The sequence below is a fragment of the Fragaria vesca genome, linkage group LG7 (assembly GCF_000184155.1).
Source record: "Fragaria vesca subsp. vesca linkage group LG7, FraVesHawaii_1.0, whole genome shotgun sequence".
Taxonomy (NCBI): Eukaryota; Viridiplantae; Streptophyta; class Magnoliopsida; order Rosales; family Rosaceae; genus Fragaria; species Fragaria vesca.
Genome location: NC_020497.1, coordinates 3,807,934 through 3,833,363, shown reverse-complemented (window position 1 = coordinate 3,833,363; position 25,430 = coordinate 3,807,934). Strand labels below are relative to the sequence as shown.

The window sequence follows — 25,430 nt, the reverse complement described above, 5'->3', positions numbered from 1 at the left end:
AGAGATCGAGGAGAGCATGTATACTTATATAGGATGTGGTTTGAGAAGAATGAAGGTCTCTGTCAAATATATTGATGAGATCTTTATATATATTTTTAGATTTTATCAGATTGAGGAAAATAAAAGAAAAAAAATAAAAACCAGATTTTCTCAAAATTTTAAGGGCAGAATTGGAACATTAAAGGTAAAAAATAAGATATGGGGTAAACTAATCATTTAACATGGTGGAAACAACTGCACCTTTTTATAATCGCACTTGTCCATTTTGAAAGAGAGAAAAAATGTAGGCGCAATTGTATCCTTTGTAACGTTTCCAAGCCCAATTCCTTTCTGTATCGCATGGTGGTGGATCAGTATTGTAGTCCCATGCTCAATGAGCCGAAAGAGAATCTGGGCCCTCTCAATTTGACCATGGCTCCATCCTTTGAAATTGAATTCAGTATCGGTTTGCTACTTTGCTTCAGCTAGTTCATTATCTTTGATTTCTTTCATTATCTTTGGTTTCTGGAGTGATATGGTCTGGTGGTCAACATATTCTATATTGAATTATGTTCAACTGCGTTGGATTTAGATAATGTGAAACATAACAAGGTAAACTAATTCATTCATACTAACAACCTTATTATTCTTTACTCTAACCTATTAAAATCCAACGACAGTGAAACACGACTGAGTGTCAAATTCACCAGCCGCTAGCGTATCCAAGTTCTTAGGTTTAAATCCAACAATGAGGATATTTCTCTTTCTTCATTTGGTCATGTCATATTGTCATAGTCTACTTCACAATACTCTCAATATTCATTTTCATTTGCAGCTCATTTAGTATGCGAACTAGAAATGTTGACAAGACCGGAAATGAATTTCGTTTGCTGAATTAAACAGCACAAAAGACGAAGGTTACATGCTTGTTCTTTCTATTTGGTAAGATAGCTAACCCCATAACCCCGTGAAAGAAAACTTGCCCTTCATTACTTCATGTAATACATACACATCCACGATGTCCTCCAAAAAGTGAGCCCACCCATGAGTTTAACATTTTTGGTTTGTAGTTAAAGGTTGAAAATGACTATGGAACTAGATAGGGTTAATTTGTTGCCCCACTATTCCGATCCATTAGTCCATTACTATTGCAAGCAAATCACCTAGAATTCTAGAAACAAATGGAACAAAATCAATTCCTACAATATTAATTCTAGTGTACGTACTAAAATTTTAGAGTTGGAAATTGTTAGATCGTAGAGCGTTTATGATTTAATGAGCTACTGTAATATTTTCCGACTTCGAAATTTCAATATTTTGAACCACTATTGCCATCTCCTGAATTTGTAAAAGTTGAGTTGATCTAAATGTTCTATCTTTGCACTTCACACTCTTAAAAGTTAAGCTCAAGTTTTATTGACATGTACTTGTTTACTAAACAATTCAACTAAATTTTATGGTGCTTTAGAACTTCATATCAGATCATGAGTTAATCAAAACAAGAACCTCTTAAACTAACCCACACTAAAACACAACTTAATTACCCTATCAATCTTAACTGGATTTCCAGATAAGAGTAGCAGGAAAGTAAGAGCATGCATGGGAGATGGGGATGGTGTTTTCATTGTCAAATAGGGTGTTGTGTATGGTGAGTAGTCGATCAGAATGGACAGTGTCTCAGTTCCTTGAGATACCAAAGTGCGTGCAGGCACTAGCATTGCATGCTTTGCTTTTTGGATTACTGGTGGGTAGTCCAGGCTACGCTATCAGCTATACCTGGAGAGAGTTCCTGAATGCATGACCTCTATTTGCTCATGTGTCACCTTCAGTACGTACACACATATATTGCAAGTATTTGCCATTCTGGTATTTTCATATATAGATAGCTCGCTATAGACGCCAGAAAAGCCAATTTACCTGAAGATAATGAGGTCCCCGGCCCATGCATATGCACCACAGTCAATATTATTTCTCGGGGAAATTTGCCTTTGTTCATCCTCTTGTCTTGTGTTTACGGCTTTGATTACAAATCGTACCTTCGAAACGTAATTGTCTCCGTGAATTCGAAAAGAATCTGGTGAGAAAGTTATTTCAGATGGTGATCCATGATTTTCAGTGAATCGAGAAATAGATCGATCTGATGATGAAAAATGAGGGAGTAGGGACGAAATCAGGATTCTAAAACTGATTGAGCTATCCATACTTATCGTTTCTTAAACAAAAGCTCTATTGATTTTTTTTTTCAGACAAATTTTAAATATTTCCAAAAATCACAAAAAGACAAACAAAATAAGAAATTTAATTAATTGATGTCCATCCAAGAAATGACATCAAATCATTGTAATATTACTCATATTAATAATCCGGAAATCTATAATCAATACTTACGGTGGACTAGAAGATATATGTATGAACTTTTAATAATAATTAAGCATGCATATATTAATTATTTGGAAATTTCTTATTGGGCTATAGCCCTTATAGCCCTCAATGAAGATCCGTCCTTGCATGGAAGGAAGAAGACCCTCGCCCCTAAATTGGGAACTTCACGTTTTAACCCGGTGTTCTATTGTCAAGTTTTATGGCAGAAAAAACTTAGTCTCTTTTAATTCTCATTAATAAGAGGAAGTAACTACTTTTCTTTTACAATGAGCTCCTAACCCTTTACAATGAGCTCGTAAACTATTTGAACACGATAGGGTGATGAGGGAGTTGCCTCAAGATTTTGAAATGAATGCATGGATGCATATATGTCTGGGTTTGTGGGGAAGGGGGTGGTTGGAGATGTTAAACTTCACTGCAAGAATGATTATGAGATGGACTATGTGTGACTTGACCAAAAAAAGGGAGAGATAGACTATGTGTGTATGACCCAATTATTATGAAGCTGGGAAGAGATGGAGGATAGAGACCAATCAACTGCTCTACATGGCCAAAGGAGACAAGAAATATTGGCCAAAACCATAAATGTCAAGTACATAGGTGATAGGGGGATCTAAGTTTCAAACTTCAAAATCTTTGCATTGAATCATTCTCCAATGTTGTCTTTGCTTGTGTTTGTGTCATGTGGGTTAGTGTGTCAGAGAGGGGAGGGAGAGAGACAAAGGGAGAGAGATAAGAGAGGTAACAAGTCTAAATAAATTAACCAAAGAGGTAAGTCACAACTCACAACTACCTTACCTTGCGAACAAACATAGGTAGTGGTCAAGAAAGAAAAAAAGAAAAAAACAGAGAAAGAAAAAAATTACATGAATTTGAAATTAAATTTCTTTTAGCTAGTTCTAAGTCCTACTGTGATGATGATTGAACAGGATCAGGAATTGTATCTCCTACTATTCTTGGTAGACTTGTTCTTGTTATTATTATTATGACAAAGCTGCTGGGTTTGCTGGTACTTCTCCTGCTCTGTTCTTCTTCTACTTGCAAATACTTCTCCATGTCTCATTAACCAGAACCTCTCTATTTCTTCCGCTTTCCGGCCCGGAAGCCTTCCGGCTATAAGTGCCCACCTGAGCTATACACATGTCAATTAGAAACCATTCTACTATATAACTGATTAATCACACTACTAAGTTTTGCATGTTGTTCATAAGCTGCTTATATTGCACTTACATTCCCAGAATAATCACCAAATTAATCTCATTTTTGCACAAAAGATTTGGTGGTACTCGATAATGATGATAGTTAGGTGGTGAATGTCTTTTAGCGAGAAGGCAAATGTAGCTAGTTTTATCTCGAACAACAGTAACCATATTTGAAAGAAACCTCAACATCGTATACAAATTTAGAAAGAGTAGTAGTGCTAAACAGGAAAACATTGCTTTCCCAAGCGGACCAGTAGTATAACAATGTAATAGGAACATTTAACTAGCAATGGTGTCACATTAATGAACCTAGCAAATGGATATGTAAGAGAGTGAGCCCGACATTTGTTCTTATCCCTAGTTATAGATTAATTTGACATTGTTAAGTTTTACCTGTCTCCGACGAGCTTGTACATTCTACAAATGAGATCCTCCTCTTGTTCCGACATGTTTATGAACTCCCACTCAATGCTGCTTACCTCTGCCATTATTATAATAATACATGCAAACACAGAGAAACAGAGTGAGAGACAGAAGATTTACATAGATACATAATATTAATAGTAATATTGATCAATAAAAACACAAAAAGTGAAACCATATGGACCAGCAATGATGTAGCATGGGGTATCATATTACTATATGCAGAAATGAAGTAAAGATTCAAACACAGTAATTTTGTTTGGGAAGGTTAGTACCTGTCCCAGAAAACACTCGAGAAGGAAAAAAACCCATTACAGATAAACCAAAACAGAGAAGAACCCATTAAAGATTAAGCAAAAAGAAGAAGAACCCAGAAGTTTGATTTGAGTGATGAGGAAGGAGGAGGAAACTTGCCTTCAGAGAAGGAACTGCTGCTAGTCTTGGCTTGTTTTCTGCGGCGTTTGACGTCCATAGCTTCTAGCTTTTTGGTTTTTCCACAAGGACTTTTGGGAGTAGTATTGGTCAAATTTGAGAATGAACACAGGGAGATGAGCTAGATAGAGATGAGGGAGAGGAACCCAAGTAGAATTTTTCAAGAGTGATAAGATTAAGAAGGGAGGGATTGGGTTTTAAATAGTTTCCCTAGATGGATTGGTTTTCCTAGAGAAAGAAAACACAGGCTCAGTTTTAAATGGCTCCTCATTGAGAGTAGAGCTTGCTCATCTTTGAACCGCTTAAGAAAGCAAAGCAGAGAGAGAGAGAGAGAGAGAGCAGCAGCAACGGAGAGGAGAGGAAGAAATATGGAATGGCAGGTCCTACCAAACAAACAAAATATACATCATGTTGACTTGCAGTTGTCTCTCTTAGTCCCATATGTAAAAATTTGTTTACAGGGTCAAAGGGTTGTTGAAGCCACTCATGGCTCTCCCTCAAAAGACACAAATACCCTCATCAAGCCATGAAACCTTGCTACTCTCCAGGGGTAAAATGGTCAAATGGCTGGAGTAGGCACTGTAGATGTGTCCACTTGTCTTAGATGATGTGGCAAACACCCAATGTCCCAAGCCAAGGTCCTAGGATGAGTGCCAAAATAATAGGGGAGTATAAATCACAATCAAGGGAATTAAATAGTGGGATGTTTATGCCCCCAGGTAGTACTTAAGGATATGATTAAGTATTACTTAAATTGGATGTTGGTTTTAGATTTGGCTAGTTAATAGATTTAGGGGGCTAGGATTAAGGAGGAGTAGTGAGAACCTGCCAGGTTGACAGAGACACATAAATACCCATCAGGTAATAAAAGACTGCTGCAAGTCTTTAATATCTTTGAACAATCCAATTCCCTAAGAACATAACTAACAAGTTTAATCAAAATACTTCTCAAAACTTTATTGTATATTTTCTGGGTCCAAAACAATTCTTCTGTGTCAATGTCTTTGCAAGTGGCATCATAATGTTGAATATTTGTCAATCTGTTATCCAATGCCCAAATAGCAGGAAGTTGTTGGGCTACCATTATAGTTGCAACTATTTTTTTTTTTCCTCTTTGAATAAGAAGAGCTCAAAAAAAAAAAAAAAAACGTACAACCACAAGTTGGAATGTTTTCTCTTTTGACAAATTTAATACATTTATATTTCCTCAATACAATCATACCGATGTATGTATCAATATACATACGGGTATGATTGTTTTTATAAATCACATTATAACATTCAGTGTATTTGTTTATCTTATACGTCGTAATAGTGTACTCATTTATCTTACGTATATTATGACGAGTGAGAATTGGAATCATACTATTTGGTTATTGTTGGATCTTCTATGTCTATGAAAAAGTTATTCTCGGTGAATATGGTAATCTAGGGGCGGTTGCGGTTCACGTACTTCAACTTCCGAGTGCCGGTAATCGTGATGTGGTTTTATCACATCTTGTTAGGGCACTAGGCTTGAGGTATCAAAGTCTAATGGCAGTTGCTATCCTCAATGAACTATTTTTTTTCTCTCGATTGTACTGTACATATAATTTACAGTTATTAAGTTCTCTTAAAAGTTTAATGTTTACACCCTAATTTTCAGCTTCTCTTTAGTTCGTATAAGCATTTCACCCTCATGTAAACAAAATGTTTAGCCTACCGGTAGTGAATTAACCGTGTTGGGTGTCCTAGATTGTGAAGTACCCTTTGCTCATCACCTCATTCAGGCAAGCAGCCAAATCTGAGTCGTAATCTGTATTTATTCCTAGGTTTAGTTCGGTTTTGACTGCGGGAACTTGTGGTTAAATTGTATGGTAATCAAATGGAAGCTTCACTCTTCTGGTGGATTTTAACCATGATTGTGATTTTTGATATAGAATGCATGCTGTGGACTATCTTATATTCTTATAAACCTCATGCCATTAGCCCATTACTAATAATTTTGACCAATTAGTATTACTATTTAGTATTTACAGTAATGTGTGTATTTTTCTAAAAGTTCTCATGCACGGGAGAGACCTTGAAGTATCTACAGCCTGCCTACATCGCGTTCAAAAAAGTTGTTCGACTTTATATAATACCACCCTGCCATTGCATCTATCACCTTTTCAGTCCAGCTACCACCTAGCGACATTGAGAATGGGGTCAAGCAGAAATGTGGGTCTTTGAAATAATTAGGGTATGGATCATGAAAACGAAACATTTTAAGGAGTTAAAGACCTGAAGAATTCGTTTCTTCTTGTTTGTTCTCTTTGGATCAACTTCAAGCCAGTAATCGTGGATTACGAATGTACTTAACGAGATTTGATTCTAATTGCCAGTCATATAAGTCCAAGAGAAAAACTAAAAGGGTAATTTAGATTATCCAAAGCTAGTGTATTTTACCTAATTAAAAGTTGAATTTTGTTAAGGACGTTGATCAAGTGAAAAAATTATCCTAATAAGGTTTCTGCGGGACTTTACCATTGGTGATTTAGTTCAAACAGCTTTTATAGGTTGAGCCCCTGATAAGATTCTTGCATGGATGAATGTTTGGTAGGACAATTAGAAAGGTCAAATTAAAAGGAGAGAAAAGCCAAATTAACTTTTAAGATCATGTCTTATTCTTTTGATTTTATTCTGGATCTTTGCGAGAACAAGAACATGGATTCCAATATGAAATAACTTTATAGTTTGCCTCAAAGAGAGCTCACTATAATTCACATTTGACAGCTTTTTACAAATCCTAGTTTAATACTAGTACTCGATCTGTGCAGGTATTGCTTTACATGAATGAATTGCTTGAAGTAGGCTGCTGTCCACATTTTCAAGTTCTCAGATCTTTTGCCCGGTAGCTAAATTAAGGTGGCTAGCCGACGGCAACATGTTTTTTCAGTTGAAAACTCCAGAAGCAAATAATAAATTGAAAGCAGAAAATGAGAATGATGGAAATGACAAGCACAAACGGACATTAGATGAGACCAAGATTGGGAGCTTAATTGTTGGTTAGTCTATCTTTAAGTGTCCATTAATACTTGATGAACAAATTTGATTGGATGTGAAAGATGTATTACTTCCAAAAATCATTTACTTTGTTTTTGGGCCTGTAAAATATATAATATACAGTATTTTCTTATTTTAATTCTCTGTATATAATTATATATCTACATGTATTGTTTTCCATTCATGCTACTGTTTTATGTCTTTTGTTGATTTATGATGATCCATTTGGTATCCAAGGTTAGGAAGAAGCCAAGAAGGTTTTTCTTTTCGAAGGTTTTTGGGGTTTATGGGCAAACTGAGAAGTATATGGGATCCCTAGTGCATGTCATGACTCATGAAGGAGCTATGGTTCCTATAGCAGTAGTGTGTAATGGCCTGTCGATCGGACCTGCATGTCTAAAGGTTACGTACCCTGTTTGCTATTAGGGTTTGGGTGCAACTGCATAAGCTCCCTCTTGATTTGTAGTGCTCCCTCTTGATTTGTAGTACGTCGAAGTTAGATTGGGCACGCGTAGCAAAGGAGGTACGCGCGCTTAGGTGTCTGATGGTGGCAAGGATAGTGTTCTTCCAATGCTTGGCTCGATCTGTTAGAACAGGTATGGCAAAACCATGCTTGTGGGTTTTTTAACTACACTGGAGGCTAGCTGAGGCTGAGATACGGTTTTGTTCTCTAGCTATGTAAGAGAATCACGTGATTCTACCAATCAATAGAGATACTTAACGAGTGTGTTTGTTTGTGTACATAGCGACATATGTATATGATGAATGCGATATGTTATTAAGTGGATGGGGATTGAGGAGCAGATCAAAGCAAGCTAGCATGCAAGTTATTCACTGATGCAGAATCAGATAAGTTCGAGATCAGCACGTTGTAGTAGTTTGAGTCTACGAATTGACTTTTGCTCGAGTGGCAAAGCAGAATGGTGGATGAAGACGAAGATATATATGGAAGATCACAGAAGCACAGAACTACTGGAAATCATTATTATGATATATGCTCGTTCTGTTTCTACGAATCTGTCGTTGCTGTAAACCTTTAATTTGAATTCTAGTATATATATATATCATCTTTAATATCATCCATAACAAAATGTGTGGCTATTATTAATTGAAAAAATAATTAAATGACCATAATTCTTAATTGGTTCATACATTTGGATAAGACTAGTCGACTTTAAAACAAATACACCCATTTTACGTGGGTTAGACCAATTTTCAACCCGGGTTGATACACTATTCATCAACATCAGTATTTGGTCTTTGGTTCGACAATACAACAGTGAGATCAATCTAAAAACCAATTAATATTTACATAGTATAAAAATGATTTTTGAATGATAAACAATTATTTTTGTTCATGTGATAACTTTTGCACGTAGGGAGTGACTGTTTCTTTTTGGGAAACAAGAAAATGGGCCCCGGGTCTCAAAACTTAGACCAATACATAAGTTAAGGATTAACCAAACTGCTAACTCAACTATGTGGGTCTCACATGGATCCCGTCTCTAACCCAGGCCAATTCTTTATCTGTGGATGTTGTTTTTGATCCCTTCCTTCATCCAACCCAGCCTTTTAGTCCATTGTTGCATATGCTTTTAGGGCCGGAAAGATCGAAAAACCCGACTCGAAAGCCCGACAAGGACCAAATCGGGCCGGTCTTGAATGTGAGAATATCGGTCCAGGCCAAAAATCGACCCGAATGTTTTTTGATCAGTTCGGGCTTGGGTTCAGTCTCAATCTCGGCCCGAAAGCCCGACCTGGCCCGAGATACTTATTTTTACCACGTGTTATCATTGTATTGGTCCATTTAATAAAAAACCTTACAACTAAAAACCATATACTTTGCGTTCTTAATTCTCAATTCTCAGTTCCTCTCCTCTTGAACTCTCTTCTTCCTCTTTCGCGTTCTTCTATTTTGTCCTCCACAAATCCAAATCTATGTCTCTATCTATCAAAAACGTGTTTAGAATAAGTGATGATGAAGCATTGAAGCAGCTCTAATTTGGGTCCGTTTCGTCGAGTGATTGGAGATTGGAGAGTGAAGACAGATGAGTTTGAGTTGGTTGATGTAAAGTTGGGGTTTCTGATCTTTTTAACTTTTGGGTGTGAGTTTTCACGCGTTTCAGGTAGGGGTGGGCATGGGATGGGATTGAGGTCATCCCACGTCCCGTCCCGGTTGTTACACATGGGACGGGATCGGGACGGGCCTTACATTTTTCAAACTCGATCCCGCCGGGCCTAATTCCGGATGGGACGGGCCCAATCCTGGCCATCCTGCATCAGTTTCTTTTCTTCTAGAAATCGTACAGTTACATTTGAAATTTCATCTAGGTGTCTTCATAAGATTTGTAGTAGACATCTTAATGTCCATTCCAGAATTTGAATCACTTGAAAATGATTTTCTCGATTAAGTTATGATTTTTTTAAGTTTAGGGTCTGCATCTATAAATTCTGCATGTCAATTCTGTGATTCTGAACCAGTTGGCTTCTTTTCAAAAAGTGTACAAATTGGTTGGTTATGTGAGTTTAGTGTTCTCATGAAAGTTACAGAAGACATCCTAAAGATTATTTGAGAGTTGGAATCTCTCAAAAATAATTTTTCTACAATTAGTTATGAATTTTGAAAGTTAGACGGGACGAGCCCAATCCCAGCCATCCTGCATCAGTTTCGTTTCTTTTGGAAATCATACCGTTGCATTTGAAATTTCATCTTGGTGTCTTCATAAGATTTGTAGTAGACATCTTAAGGTTCATTCCAGAATTTGAATCACGTGAAAACTATTTTTCTAGATTAAGTTATGGCTTCTTAAAGTTTAGGGTCTATATCAGTAAATTCTGAGATTTGAACCAGTTGGCTTCTTTTCGAAAACTGTACAAATTGGTTCGTTATATGAATTTAGTGTCTTCATGAAAGTTATAGATGACATCTTAAAGATCATTTGAGAGTTGGGATCTCTCAAAAATAATTTTTCTACAATTAGTTATGAATTTTAAAAGTTAGACGGGACGGGCCTGACGGGACTCAAAATTTCAATCCCGCGTCCCGTCCCATTGTTTCTCTAATGGGACGGGACGGGACGGGACCGGTGTTTTTAGTTTCAAATCCCGTCGGGATCAGGACGGGACCGGGATGGGACCGGGATTTACAGGATTTGTGCCCAGCTCTAGTTTCAGGTATTAATCTCACTTGGGTTTTCTGGTTTTCTCTCACTTTCTTTATTCCCTATACTATTGAATGCTGAGAATGTGATTTCAGCCGTTTGGGTTCAATTTCTATAGAAAGAACATTGATAAGAGTGATATAAGTAGAGTTCCAATGAATACGTTATTGTGCCTAGCTTATGAATCAAACAAACTGCACACTAGCGCTTTCTTGTACAGGAACATAATCTAGCAACCAACATTGATCAAAGATGCGTAAAAGGGTTATAGTCCATGAACTGTTTATGAGTTAAAGGCTTAAAGCTTTGTCTTCCCCGATTGACAAGTTATAATCATTAGTTGGTATGCTTTGAGTATTTACTGGAAGCTATTGACATTATGTATTCCGAGGTATTGGCTGAGAGGTTTGGTGTTGCAACTTGAAAAACTTTGAACAATGTGATTTAATCAATATGGTAAATATTTTGAGCTGCATTTCTCAGATGCATGCATTTAAGATCCTCACATAACGTATTTTCGGGAAGGTAACAAAATTGCTGACTTATTAGCAAATCATGGTACCACTTTAACAGATTTAGTTTGGTGGGATGTGACTCCTCCCTTTATTGTATCGGCTTGCACCAGTGACCGTTTGAGTCTTCCTCAGTTCATTTTTCGTTAGTTAATTTCTCTCTATTGTGTGCTTTAGTTACCTTTGGAGGTTTTGGCTCTGTCCCCCTCTTATTGTATTCTTTTTTTTTCTTTAATAATATGGGCGGTAATGAGGTATTATGCCTCTCTTATCTCTCTTTTTGAGCGAAAAAAAAAATTGTTGTTGTACTTTTTTGTCAAGATCATCATTTTAAAAAAAAAAAAAAACAAAGCTATTAAAGAATTTCAGGACCTGTATGACAGCAAGAAGGACCTCTATCTCTTCGTTGCAGATCAAAGGACCAGAAAGAGGTACAGACATGTTTTCGATCTGAACCCTAGATAGCAATTGTTCTTACAATAATGGCATCTTATTGTTGCTTTCATATGAAAGTGAGAACTTCCAACACGTAATTATACTTTCATGGTCGTCTATGGTATCTACATGTATCTCATGCTCTCATTTATAACTAATTGGACAAAATTACCATTTATTTGAACCACATTTACAACATTGACAATGAATTTACGATATTTGTTTTACACATTTACATATAGTTGAACCAAGTTACTATATCCACAACAATTTGTTCATAAACTCAATTATCACTAATAAAACTAAATTACCTAAGTTATAATACAACTTATCTCATTGACAACAAAATTGTTGTCATATCAGTAAATATGAGTATCACATACATATGGATACATTAGAAAATTCTCTTACTTTTCAGTCTGTTATGTTATAGATATAGATATTTCACATTTATGCTCTTTTGAGAAACTGTATCAAGGACCACAACATCATTAGTAGTTGTTCTATTAGTACTCTCAAAGAACGTACACTTTTCATTTTTATCTAGCAAGAAAAAATTGTTAGATGAAAAATAGAATAGCTAAGGAGAGCGAGACATAAAGCCAAAACCCCTCAAAGAAAGAAATGAAAGCTTCCAAAGACAATCCAAAACATATGCAGGATCAGGACTAGCTGCTGCTAAATCAAAGAAGGGAGGGCAAACTGAAATGGATCATCAAGATTAGATCAATATTCAAACAAGTACGTCCGCTTGGATGAGTTGGATCATACACAACCACTTGCCAGTAAACCAGGCAAAGATCTTGACAACTCTAGAAGACAATGATCCACAGGTCCACAAGCTAGCTAGTTGATATATACAACCAGATCGATCGAACAACTCAGAGTAGTGAAATTCGAAAGCGAAAGCTAACTGTTCTTCCCACCAAAAATAGTTCTCGCCTAAGAGTTTTTGCAGTGTGTTATTGATAGCGCTAATGGTTCTTAACTGGTTCCAAACAGCTAGTTTTAACACCCTAACTGTTGCGCGCAGGTCCTAATTTTGTCCATTTTCCTCATTTCATACCAGATGAATCAAAATCAGATAGAGCACCAATTAATCACTAGTGCATGATGAGCAAAATGATTGATTAGTTTAACCAACTGTCAAGACTGTTCCGCTGGAAAATAGTTGTTATGACTACTTCTGTGATCATCATGAGAAAAAGCTAATTGGTAATTCCTATACGTACGTAAAGATACGAACCCTGAACCTCTGTGAATGTGATCGTCTGATCGAGATTCTTAAAAGTAATCATTGATAAAGGAACTAGGATGTATCTTTTTTCTCCCATAATAGCTAAACAATTTAGAACTATAGCAGCGTATATAACTTATTTGATATTCCATGCTAGCTACTGTTCAACATGCCAGATGAACAGGAAGAAAGAGAGAGCAGTTGGACCATTTCCAAAATCACAGATAGATGAACAAGGAGAATATAAAGAGCATGCAGTTGGCATATATGGACCATTTCCATTATCGATCAATAAATTCCCTGAATGCAATCTTACTATTGGACGCCCAGTTATCCAGATACCAGTCAGTACGTACTTATTGCTAGTTCTGTTTTCAATCTGAAATGTAATGTCGAAGCGCAAAAACACTGTTAACTGATGACGACTAAATTTAGATAGGTCTCTCTTTTGTTAGATTGACGTGCATTATTTACTGATCAGATGCAACAATCTTCCTGCGAACTCGAATCACTCGATCGATCATGAGGTGTACTACTTTGCATATCAATTAGGCTTACTAGTATACATGTTGATTGTTGGTCGATCGAAGCAGATTATTGTCTCTATATATCTTGTGGTCCTTTGGAAACTGTCATAGATGTGTGCAGAAATATTATCTACTCGATCCAAACCCTGTTCCACTATAAATGTATAACGTTGATGTTTCTTAAAAAATAGCTGTTCTATACAGAGGTTGGCCTGCTTGTCGTTTTTGATCGATCGTTGTCCCTGCCCCGTCTTTAATTAGCTAATTTCCCCAAGTCTTATGGTTTTGAATCAGCTTGGATGATTGAGGATTCGTAGCTAGTGAGAGTAATTTTTAGCTACTATGTAGCACATTTGTATGTTATACACACATATTGTCCGGCTCAATAATATTTTGTACCAATCGTTCAAACATTGTGATCCCATGCATTAGTTTCATCTCATGCGAGTACATATTTGGGAGATCTAAGATACTTACGCCGAAGGAGTACACAATTAGGTGATGCCTATGTTTAATTGGTACTATATATATGAAATGAAGTTTTGATATATATAGTATTGTACGTACTAAGGCACATAATTACTTTTTGAGTAAGTTTGGATAATAACTCAATAAGTACCGGTTAAAATACACATCATCTAATTAAGTACTTTTTTGATATTTGGTGTCTTATAATTTAATTATCACGTATCTTAAATTCTTAATCGACGAGATGAAATATTTCGTCAATATATACTAAAAGAATTACAATAATTGAACGATAGATTGGTATAACGTTAATTTGATGAGCAAGACAAGATATATAACGTACAATAAATAGAGCTAAACACACACTCTCCCGATCCTTCTCAATCATCCAAACTGGTTGACAACCAGGCATACGAATGATACGATCTTAGGCAATTTATCTCGGCCAACGGCCAAACAAAGACATAAATATTTAGGCAGCTAGGGACAACGATCGATCAAAAAGGATTAGCATAACAACTCGAACAACTATAGTTCATGTATATATATCAAGAAACATCAGCATTATACATATATAGTGAAACATAATTTGAATTGAGAGGATGATGATAACTCTGCACTCATCATATGTAAGACAATTTATTCCGAGGACCACAAGATATCTATATAGATCGACAATCTGTACCTACAGACATAGTTTATACGTAGAAGCCAGCAGCTAGCCAACTATTCTTCTTCAGCTAGCTAGCTAGACCAAAGGAAGATCAAGCTGACTATATATGCTCACCTATCAGTTTGTCTCTAGCTTAGCATATAGCATCGATCTCGATCATTACTTCAGCTTCAATACCCAAATCTCGTTTTCAGTTACCCTAATTCACAAGGTATGTGAAGTTTTAAACTGAGATATATAGTAATTAAGAGTAGGTGAGAAAACAGACTTAATTCACTGTTAAACATCGATCACCTATCTAACATCATCACCTAGATTCAGAGACATGGTGAAGCACACGGTGCCGGATAAGTTCTTTCTGGATATTACTAGCTGATATCGAAGAGTTTTTAACTAGTTTCTTAGGCCATACTCAACAAGTATAGGGCAGAAGGTTTTAGATTTTTGGTAATTTCAGAGTTAACTCGAGACAAAATTTCAAGGTGGGTTCTGAACGAGATTGGAAAACTATCATATATATAGCAGATGTGTCTGTATTACATAGAGGGTGAATTTTCGTGTTCAGTTTACTGGTCTATATATTCATGCATACAAAGCACTGCACAACTTCATTCAACCTTCATTCAACTGGATATCTATATATCTACCCATATGATGATTGAGGAGTACGCATTTGTTCGTTGGTTATATCGACCAGTAAGATCTGGAAGATTGATATGCCTCATCTCCGATCATTCATTTATTTCTTCTCGGCTGATGAGAGCGATTGAAAGATAAATCTTGTGGTATTACAAATTAAGCAATAATAAGTTGAACAGGTACAGGTCCACATTCTAAGGTTTTCGATCTGAGTATATATCGATCAATTAATTGATACCATATGTTGAAGTAGATACCACTTGTTCAGTTCATTTCATCATCCCAGTTCAAATATAGTTCATATTGATCCATCAGTTGAGAATAAATTGGTCCCTGATTCCCTGAAATGAAGTGTCATATTTTTCAATCCACTCTGTTATACACATACAAAGCCATTTTCAGAATTCCAGATATGCAAGGCAAATATTCAATGCTATTTAGACACAAAAATTGACCATACATTCATGTTAGATATATAGGGTACCTAAAGATAGAAGAAGAACAATGCATATAACCATTTTTCTACATCTTCTTTGTGGAACGAGGAATTTTTTTAGGTACCTACATGTATGTGATACCCATATTTACTGATATAACAATTTTGTTGTCAATGAAGTAAATTGAATCATAACTTAAGTAATTTGATTCTATTAGTGGTAATTACCTAATCTATAACTTTTTACACGTTTATGAACAAATTGTTTTGGATATAGTAACTTGGTTCAATTATATGTAAATATGTAAAATAAATGTGGTAAATTCGTTGTCAATGTTATAAATTTAGTTCAAATAAATAGTAATTTTTGTCCCGTTAGTGGTAAATATGGGTATGAGATATATGTAGGTATCATAGGTGACCACTTTCTTTGTCCTACTTGTTCATAACTTTCTTCTTAAGCTCCTTAAATAAATTCCGTACTAAAATAAAATTCTCCCACCCACACGCGGATTCAAATGTGATATCCAACACACGATTAAGATCTTCCTGAAAAAACTCCCTTAAAATGGATTGATATAAAATGGTCGCCAAACCTCCCTTAAAACGGATAATGGATTGACATAAAATGGTCAGATAATAATAATGGAAGAAATGAACAACTAACTGTGCATGGTCGATGAGCACCACCTTACAAAGAAAAGGAAAAGGAAAACATCAGAAGTATGCCAAACCAAATGATGATATATAAGTTCTCGAATTCAAAAGCATGATAGTCCACAGCTCCATAACATAGTATCCTTACCATAAGTTGATCATAATAGAAACACATCACATAGTTAGTAAATAAGCACAAGGTACAGGGTATCTGCAATCTGGATGTTATAATCAGCGAGAGTGCGTCCCTCCACAAGACACCTGCCATCAAATACGAGCCTCGTCCTCTGAACAATGCCCTCCTTCTCATGGATTTTATCCACAACCCTGCGAATGGTATCATAACTCTGAAGTTCCTCAAGCGTGGTTATCTTCCCATTGAGATGCTTACCAAAGATATAAATCCCCCAAAGACGAAGCTCAAGGTCGAGGTTAGACTCATTCTAGATGCCACAATCAGCCAGGGTACTGCCATCCTCCAGTTGCCTCCCAGCAAAGAAAAGCCTCTGTTTATTTGGTGGGACACCCAAGCTCCCTTGGATTTTAGCCTTAACATCTTCAACTGTATCAGAACTCTCAGCATAGATAAGCCTTGATATCCTCCCATTCTGAATTCACACAACAATCTGCATTCCGAAAACAAGAAGTAAAGTAGATCCCTCAAAGATATCATAATCTGCCACAGTCAGTCCATCGTCGTGCTGTCGTCCGTACAACATAAGCAATTTCTGGTCCTGAATCTGCGCTTTGTCATCAAGCCGGATCTCATCATGCATCCTGGCTTTTACATCCAGTATAGTATCAGAGCTCTCCACCTCAAGGCTTATGGTGTTGCCAGTCAAGGTCCTATAGAAAATCTCCATGCCAGCTGGCCACCTTGTTAAGTGAAAAACAAGATGAAAGGTTATACGGAGAGATAATTCAGAGCCAAAATATAAAGCAGGAAGTACTTTTGAAACTTATGGATCGGGAACTTTAATGGCAAGATTTCAGAGTACATTTCAATTGGCAAAACTTTTGGTTGTGAAAGAATACATGTTTATAAGAATCTAAATGCAACTTCAAGGTAGCACCTTTAAGACAAAGATGATATGTCAGCTGTTGTACATCCATCAAACAATCCATAGCTACTGTACTATACAGTAAAATGTACACCACATAATCTTGATTCAAAACAGCAAAGATAAAATATTGAATTAGACCATCATTTAATGATATGAAATGAAAAGTTAACTGGTCAAGATACAGCAAGATGGAAATTAGTATATAGTTATATACTGGCTACTGTAAATGTGAAAGTCCAATTATAGAACCCCATCTGTTCAATATTTCAAAAGAATTTTGCATACCTAAAAGAAGCTTGAACCACATAGATTTTTTTTTTTTTTTTTTAAGAGCTTTGAACTTTGATTATGCAGTGAATCAAAACGAGTTGATATTCCTTAATTATTTGAATCCTCTAAAATGCACTGCAACATAATACATTGTACTTTAATATGATTTACCCAGGCCAGAAGATCAAACTACTTGATTCACATTTACCAATGCCAATCTTAGAGTCTAAGTGAGCCAAAGCCATCAAATTAATGAACTTTCATGCTACACATGAAAATATAAGGCATCAGAGAACATTGTGAAAATCTGCAACAGATAGATAAGTGGAATATGCAAATCTTAATGTGAATGCCTTCCCAAAGAGGTTTTGGAACAGAAAGTAAACCAATGTAGCTTGCTCAATGTCTATAAAACTCACACTAAGTTTTTTCAAAAGCTTATTAATTTTATAATTCAATATAAACCACAGTCCACAACTTGTATGAGGTTCAGCAATGTATAACCTTTGGTCTTGCACTTGGACAGTTAGGAGGTACAGCAGAAGTACTGAACGTTTTAATAAAACCTGTAATTGGCCAATTCCAAGCAAAAGGTAAGACAAATGCCACAAAATAGCTATTCAATATAACTTCTAAAGCCACCGTCATGATGGTACTACGACATATCAACAGAACCTAATTTTCCATTTTAACAAACATTATATATATTCTCTTGGAAATGAAACCAAGCAGTTTATTCATTCCATTTTATAACTCCAAATCTCCAATCTAGTGAACTATCTAGCATTCTTCTTGCCAGATGCGTATAAAGTAGACAATAGCTATCAAAAGCTTAACTAGCATGGATATAAAAACCTCCGAAGCAGAAGACCAGTTACTGAAACAGTTAAACGGAAATCACAATTCCCTCATTTCCCAACATTCTTCAATCCAAGCAAGTAATCATATCATACACAGACCAACTGAATGACACAATTCTAGCAATGAATAAGGAATCAAATTATATTCAGAGTAAGAAACTCTATACACAGAGATAAAAAATGGAAACAGATTCAGGAGAAACCTTTCATGATCATACCTGATAGACAAGCAGAGACTTTGAAAGAGAGAAAGTGAGTGAGTGGTGTGAGAAGAAAACCCTTATTACTAGAACTTGAATTTCAAAGGGTCAAGTAAAGTTGGAAAGAGTGAAAAGTGAAACTGTTGGTTTAGTACTTCAAGACATTTATTGTACTTGTCAGGATCCCGGGTCATCTATTGGACCTCTGGTCTTATTTGGGCCAAACCGTTAGCCCAGTAGTTGGGTTAGTAGGTTGTAGGGGTTAAATGGACTGGGTCGACTAGCAATATGATCCTAGCCTGTGTCAAGTTGACTCGTGGGTGTTAGACTTACTGAGGTCATTAACATAACTAATGGTTATTATTGACCCAGTCGTGCTAGACCAACTAGGGTTGAGTTGTAATGTTGTATCAGCTAGAAGTTCTACTTTGTAAATGGGTGTCAACCGCACAAGTAGATCTTTCTTGAAATAACTGCAAAATTTTGACCACCACCGGACCTGCCTTGAAACGGATAGTTACATTGACATACAACTGATACAAGGCAATATGATAATGGAACAACCATGCATGGTCGATCAAGCACCATTGCCTACAACCAACAAGGAAAAGAAAACTACTATGGCAAATCAAATGATAATAGGTCAGTTACTCGAATATAAAAGCATGATACATAGACCATAACTCCATACCATACACCCTTTTCTTAGGTTAATCGTTACGATGTTTGGAACACACCAAACATCCTAGCTCCACCAAGTCGAAGCACCAACTGCAGGGAACTTCCATTCCGGATTTTACAGTCAGCAAGAGTTTCTGCTTCCTCAAGTTGCTGAGAAGGAGGGTACTCCAAGAATCAAAACAGCTGTTTTTAACAAAAATCTCCATTCCAAAAACAGTCGGCAAGAGTTTCTGCTTCCTCCTTCTCTTGGACAAAAAATAAACCATTGCTCCTTAATTTGCTAGTCCTACATTTTCATCTGTTTTATATAAGCCACTACTTATATGAAGTTCAGAATTGTATGACCTTTGGTCCTGGACTGGGCAGTTAAGGAGGCATAGTATACAACCTGAAATTAACCAATACCAAGCAAAAGCTGAACCAAATGCCGCAAAATAGCTATTCTATATAACTCCTAAAGCCACCATCATGATGATACTACGACAATTTTAACAGAACCTACTTTTTCATCTTTAGTTAGGGTTTGAGTTGTATAAGAGGTTCTACTTTGTAATATTGTTAAATTTCATACAAAAAATAAGAAACAGAACAGGTACAAAAACAAGAATAGTATAACTCAAAATGGTTTTGTTAGACTGATCTGACCAATATTCTCAAACTTCAAGCAGAACTATGACATGGGAGATCAAGCACATAATTAAGGCTACCAAGATAAATTGGTAAACTATGATGTCAAACATACATTAAGATCTGTTTAAAATACCTGGAATTTTACCACCATTAATAGAGAGGTTCTCGAATTTTCAAGCATGATAGACCATAACTCCATACCGTACATCCTCCCTTAGGTTAATCATCATGGTCGAAACACTCCAAAATTAGTCCACCACCAATTTGAAGCACTAAAAGCAGGAGACTATCATTCTGGATTTCATAATGGGCAAGTGTTCGTCCATCCTCAAGTAGCCTACCGGCGTAAATAAGCCTCTGTTGATGTGGTAGGATGCCCTCCTTCTCACAGAGTTTATCCTTGAGACTCCAAATTGAATCAGAACTCTGAAGTTCCTCAAAAATGATTGTCTTCCCGTCCATAGTTTGAACCTTGATATGCATTCTTTGACGAGGATGAATCTCAAGGTGCAGGGTAGACTTATTCTGGATGCAGCAATCAGCTAGAGTCCACGTATCTCCTAGTTGCTTCCCGCCAAAGATAAGCCTCTGTCTGATTGGGGGAAATTCCCTTCTTTTCTTGAACTTTAGTCTTGACATGCTCCATTGTATCAAAACTCTCAACCCCAAGAGTGATTGTCGGACTCGGACAAAAAATATCAATGTATTTCTCCTCGTAAACAATTTTAACAAAAATCTGCAATCCAAAGTGAAGACGTATAGCACAATTCCTGATGATACCATAATCTGCCAAAATCATGCCATCCTCAAGCTGTTTTCCACGAAAGAAAAGCAGTTTCTCATCTTGAATCTTGGCTTTTATGCCCTTAATAGTATCAGATCTCTTCGCCTCATGACTTATGGTTTTACCGCTCGAGGTCTCAACAGAAATCTGCAAACCTGACAAACAGATGGAGATCAAAGGGAGAGATAACAATGGAGACTCCAGAGATACACTGAGAATAGATACGGAGTGGAGAACGCCGCTTCCGATTTCCATCGCCGGGCTTTCGCTTACCGGCGATAGCCCCATCACAGAATGCGAGGAGGAATCTCAGAGCAACAACGCCTCAAGTGACCCGAGTGAGCTTTAAGGATATTACTACTCTGCCCTTGGATTTACCCTTTTTCACCCGTTTTGTTTTTTCCTTTTCATTTTTTTTTTTGAAATAAACGTACACTGTATAAAAAAATTGGACTTTTTTCAATGGTAATTATTAATACCGGTCCAATGGTTCTAATCGTTTTAACTTTTAACCCTTGGCGCTGTTGGATAGTGGAAGGGGTAAATTTCATAATCCAGGTCCAATGATTTTGTAATGCAAACATATTTCGATTTGAGATAACTAACATTTGAGCTTGTACCTGTGAATAGATCAACTAGCATTAAGAATCAGAACAAAAACTACGCAAGCAGAAATGTAAAACAAGAATATTAAGGCTCTCAATCAACATGCATGGTTTCCTTGGATTAATTTGACTAATACTTAAGGCTCACAATCAATCTTGAAGCATAATTTTGATATCAAGCACATACTTGAAGACAAATGGGGTAGCTGTGATGTCAAACATACTTTCAATGCTCAAATGTCTTTACGTATCAGATCCCTTTGAAAATCTTTCTTAGCAATGCCAGATAGCATTTCTATTTTCAACTAGTTTCTATGTTCTTTTTGCTAAATATAACTGAGACTCTGACAGAAGACATGTCCGGAAGGAGAAGAAGAGAAGGAAGAAGCAACAATGAAAACAGAAACAAGAATGAGAATGCGGAATGCCACAAGAATAGACAATGAGATAAAATGGAAAAGGAAAACAGATAGCTTCTGCACTACAGCACTGACAGATATCAAAACCTGGCCCAAAGGAAAGACTGTTTTCCTCCTACCCAGAAATGCAACATAAATGATAGATCCAGAGACTTGCATAGAGAACTAAATCTTTGAGCATCCCATTGCAATGTCAGTCGGGATTCATATAAATGAAGAACTTATTCTGAATCACACTGAAAGAATACATAACATGCTAGTGTTAAAATCTGATATCGAGATCCAGATTAGCATTCCACCCATTCGTTACAATATATAGTCCTACCATTAAGTACAACATACTGCTATTGTCAGAACAAGTCATTTGATTCTAAGGGTGGTGATTTGTGATTACAGCGTTGGTTATGACACTCTCACCACCGCCTCCCTATCCCTCCAAGACGACGCGCCAGCTCAAAATCCTTCCTCACTGAATAAACAAAAACAATGAAACATGTTTGTTACCATATATTACAATACCATGGTCAACTAACTGTAACTTCAAAGTTAAAAACTGGTAACAGCATGCCAAATGGAGAACGTTGTGATATATTTCAGGTAAAACAGTTTCATATCCCTCATCTTCTAACAGATTAAACGTCTTTGCTCAACAAAGAAAATTGCAGGTCAATTGAAAGTAAGCACAGATCTTAGACCTTTGAGAGAACAGACGTCACAGTTCAGGTTATATATCGCTAAAAGCATTGGCCACAACTCAAATGCAACATATAGCACTGAAAGTTTAGTAAGCAGATATTGAATTCCAGTCTCACTTACTAAGAGTTACACGCTTTGCATGAATTGCACAGAGCATTGAATCTTCAAACAAATGAACCAGATAATCCTCTGCTGCCTACAAGACAAAATAAGTAGATAAGAAATACTAATAGACATGACTAATATTTAATAGCAAGTAATCGAATGTTCTAAAGTTAATTGCAAGTTCCTAAACTACCATTAGCTTAATAGCTAAGTACTCAAATCAACACTTTCAGGCTTTTGTTATTGCAGTGATTTGTAAATTTCTACTTGAGGCCTTTCTGACAGAAAAATGATCTTGTAATATTATGGTGAAAAAGGCCCGAGCCTTATTTCGCAGAAACTCAGAACTTGTTCCAAAAAAAAGGCAGCTGAGAATCAACAGCAATGTGTGGCTTCTATTGTTCCAGCGAATTGTCAGTTTCTGATCAAAAGGGCTTAAGTCCTTCCTAACAGAAAAATAAAATGCACTTGTAAAGTTGTAATATCCTGGATAAGGCTCGAGCTTTATGTCACAGTAACTCCACCATTTGCTCATTTCTATTTCTCTCTTGCTTTACAACTTCTTCTATTTGAAGTTTTAAATGTTTATAGAGTGAGTTGTTTGTGTAGATTGGAAGTGAAAATGGAAAGAATGCAATTAGGATTTATAGGAAATTCAATCAGATAGTGGTTCCTGAAACCAAACCAAAGATTGGCTTACTTATCTAGCTGAGAGGCTGTAACAAGAAACTGTAGAATCATGGGTTGGCACAGCAGCTTTATAGTGTGATAAAAGCATAAAATAACCCAAAAAATAAAAATTCTGCAGCTCGGAAAGCTTTTGATATATTTTATAGACATTACTTACAGATATGGCATATCATTATTCAACCACACACTAAAGAGTAGAGGGGAAGATTTACTGAAAGTAGAAAGTAGACATCTAAAAAGGGAGTGGAAGAGTAGAGGGGAAGAAAAGTAGCATGGCAAGGTTATCTGTTACATGCAAGTGGACATTCAACCAGGGTCACTTGCCATTACCTAGAAGAAAAGTAGTTATTCACCTCATGAATACACTGTAGAGCTTCGGCAGTCCAACGTGTAACATCATTAGACAAGGTACTGCTGATTTCTCTTACCTACAATAAATAACAAATTGTTGGCATTGAGTGAACCTCCCTAGTATAATTACTACAGAGAACTTGATAGCTAACAGTCTAAGCAAATTCTAGCCTCATAAACAAACCCAGTTTGTGGTAAGTTGTTAGCACTGTGTTATTATACTCACTAGCATACATAGTTTAGTCTAACAAATGATAGAATCATATACAAAGCACTCTATAGCAGTTTGCAAAAACGTAAAGGTCCACTGGTATGTAGACTAAATTGAAAACCAAAAGAACATAGAATGCCAACAGAATTGGCTACAATAGTGGTGAAACAGATAAGCATTTTGATTTGTGTGAAAGGAAAATTCCCCAAGTAAACAGCTAATGCAGCATTTAATTCCAATCACTAACACTACCTAAGATTACTTTTCCATCTGTGATGTGGCTCACGCATCTGTGCACAAAATCTTCCACGTGTGGGTGCAAGTGCTAATATGCATCAATAAGTGAGCTAGTGAACTTACACATCTGATGAAGGGTGCGGATGGGATAACTAGCTTCACTGATTTCTGAAAGAAACGAATCTCTCTAAGAGCTGCAGTACCTGGTCTGTTACGTCTCTTCTTCCTCTGTGTCTGTGTGGGTGGACCTATACATATAGCAAAAATAATCATACGAAATCATATTATTTCACATGCCACAATTACCACCACTAATATCAGCTTGAAACAAATTACAGCAAGTAAGGAACATATGAGTAAACAATGAAAATTTATTCACCTGTTGCGGCATTACTCCTAGGTGTCCTCGGCGTTCGTGATCCTGGACCTATAGTTGTAAACACAGCAATCGTTCAAAATCAACTTAGCCCCCGTTACCATCCACCACCACCACTGCCAGCAGCAGCAAAGATATACAAAATCCAAAAAAATAAGCAACGAAACCTCACTTACTTATCGGATTTTTCCTCGGCCTTCCCGGCCCTCTAGACGTTGCCTTCAGTTAAAAAAAAAAAATCCAAAGAAATTAGGAATGTCAAATTCAACATACTGCATTTCCTCATTTCAGATAATCAATCAGTACTGCTGGTCTATACTATTCACAAAAGCATAAGGAGTAACTACTATCAGGTCAACTATCAGAGTTTGACCTCAGACTCTCATACTCCAAGCTACAAATTAGGTCACCTCCTGGTTCTAATTTTCAATACGAAACGAAATTTACCAAAATCAACACTACATTTCTCAAAATTTGACTAGCGGTCAACTTCCTTCAACCTCCCTCACATATTTCCCCCAATTTCAAGTACAGACACAAAAATGCAAGATCAAAATCAGAAATTACTAACGACAAATTTGAAGTTCTAGAGAGAGAAAGAGAGTACCGGTGACGTCGCCGGCGAGCTTCCTTCTGCAGATTCAAAATTATTAGGGTTTTCAGTGACTGAGCAAAAAATCAAAATCCTGAACAAAAACAGATACAGATTAAAGCGGAGAGAGAAAGAGTGGAAGACCTGGTGGCGTTCGAGCGGATTGAGTCCGGCCTCTCCTGGTAGCTGTGTGCTTGACCCTCGCCATTGACGAGTCTAAAGAGAGAGAAAACCAGAGCAGAGAGAGAGAGGTTTTCACTTTCTTCAGAAAGAGAGGGAAAGAGAAAGAGTGTGGGCTTCAGATTTTTGGTTTTGATTTTTAATTTTCGGTGATAATTTTAATTTTCGGATTTTGGGGTTTTATAATATGTGCGGTGCGTGCGAGGCTTTCATTTCCGATCCGACACGGAAAAATATGGTTTTTCCGTCTCTTTCATTTTTTTTCTTTTTAATTTGGAAATTTAGGAAAATA

General features: G+C 36.6%; 2 protein-coding genes and 1 pseudogene across 3 annotated transcripts; all 3 read right to left on the bottom strand.

Annotated features, from left to right (window-relative positions):
• Positions 1–3,130: 3,130 nt before the first annotated feature.
• LOC101294880 (transcription factor CPC-like) lies at positions 3,131–4,720 on the bottom strand. Its single transcript, XM_004306640.1, has 3 exons — positions 4,401–4,720; positions 3,957–4,044; positions 3,131–3,488 (listed from the first exon to the last, which is right to left on the bottom strand). Exons 1-3 carry the CDS (start codon positions 4,456–4,458, stop codon positions 3,293–3,295), a joined length of 342 nt encoding a protein of 113 aa, XP_004306688.1. The 5' UTR covers positions 4,459–4,720; the 3' UTR covers positions 3,131–3,292.
• An 11,649-nt stretch (positions 4,721–16,369) lies between these two features.
• LOC101298265 lies at positions 16,370–21,001 on the bottom strand (annotated as a pseudogene). The gene is made up of 4 exons (XR_185328.1): positions 20,132–21,001; positions 19,553–19,650; positions 19,303–19,412; positions 16,370–17,063 (listed from the first exon to the last, which is right to left on the bottom strand). The product of XR_185328.1 is annotated as a polyubiquitin-A-like (transcript).
• A 920-nt stretch (positions 21,002–21,921) lies between these two features.
• LOC101294590 (histone H3-like centromeric protein HTR12-like) lies at positions 21,922–25,292 on the bottom strand. The gene is made up of 8 exons (XM_004306639.1): positions 25,103–25,292; positions 24,974–24,999; positions 24,543–24,585; positions 24,370–24,417; positions 24,114–24,238; positions 23,545–23,619; positions 22,517–22,592; positions 21,922–22,169 (listed from the first exon to the last, which is right to left on the bottom strand). Exons 1-8 carry the CDS (start codon positions 25,164–25,166, stop codon positions 22,114–22,116), a joined length of 513 nt encoding a protein of 170 aa, XP_004306687.1. The 5' UTR covers positions 25,167–25,292; the 3' UTR covers positions 21,922–22,113.
• Between the last annotated feature and the right edge of the window lie 138 nt (positions 25,293–25,430).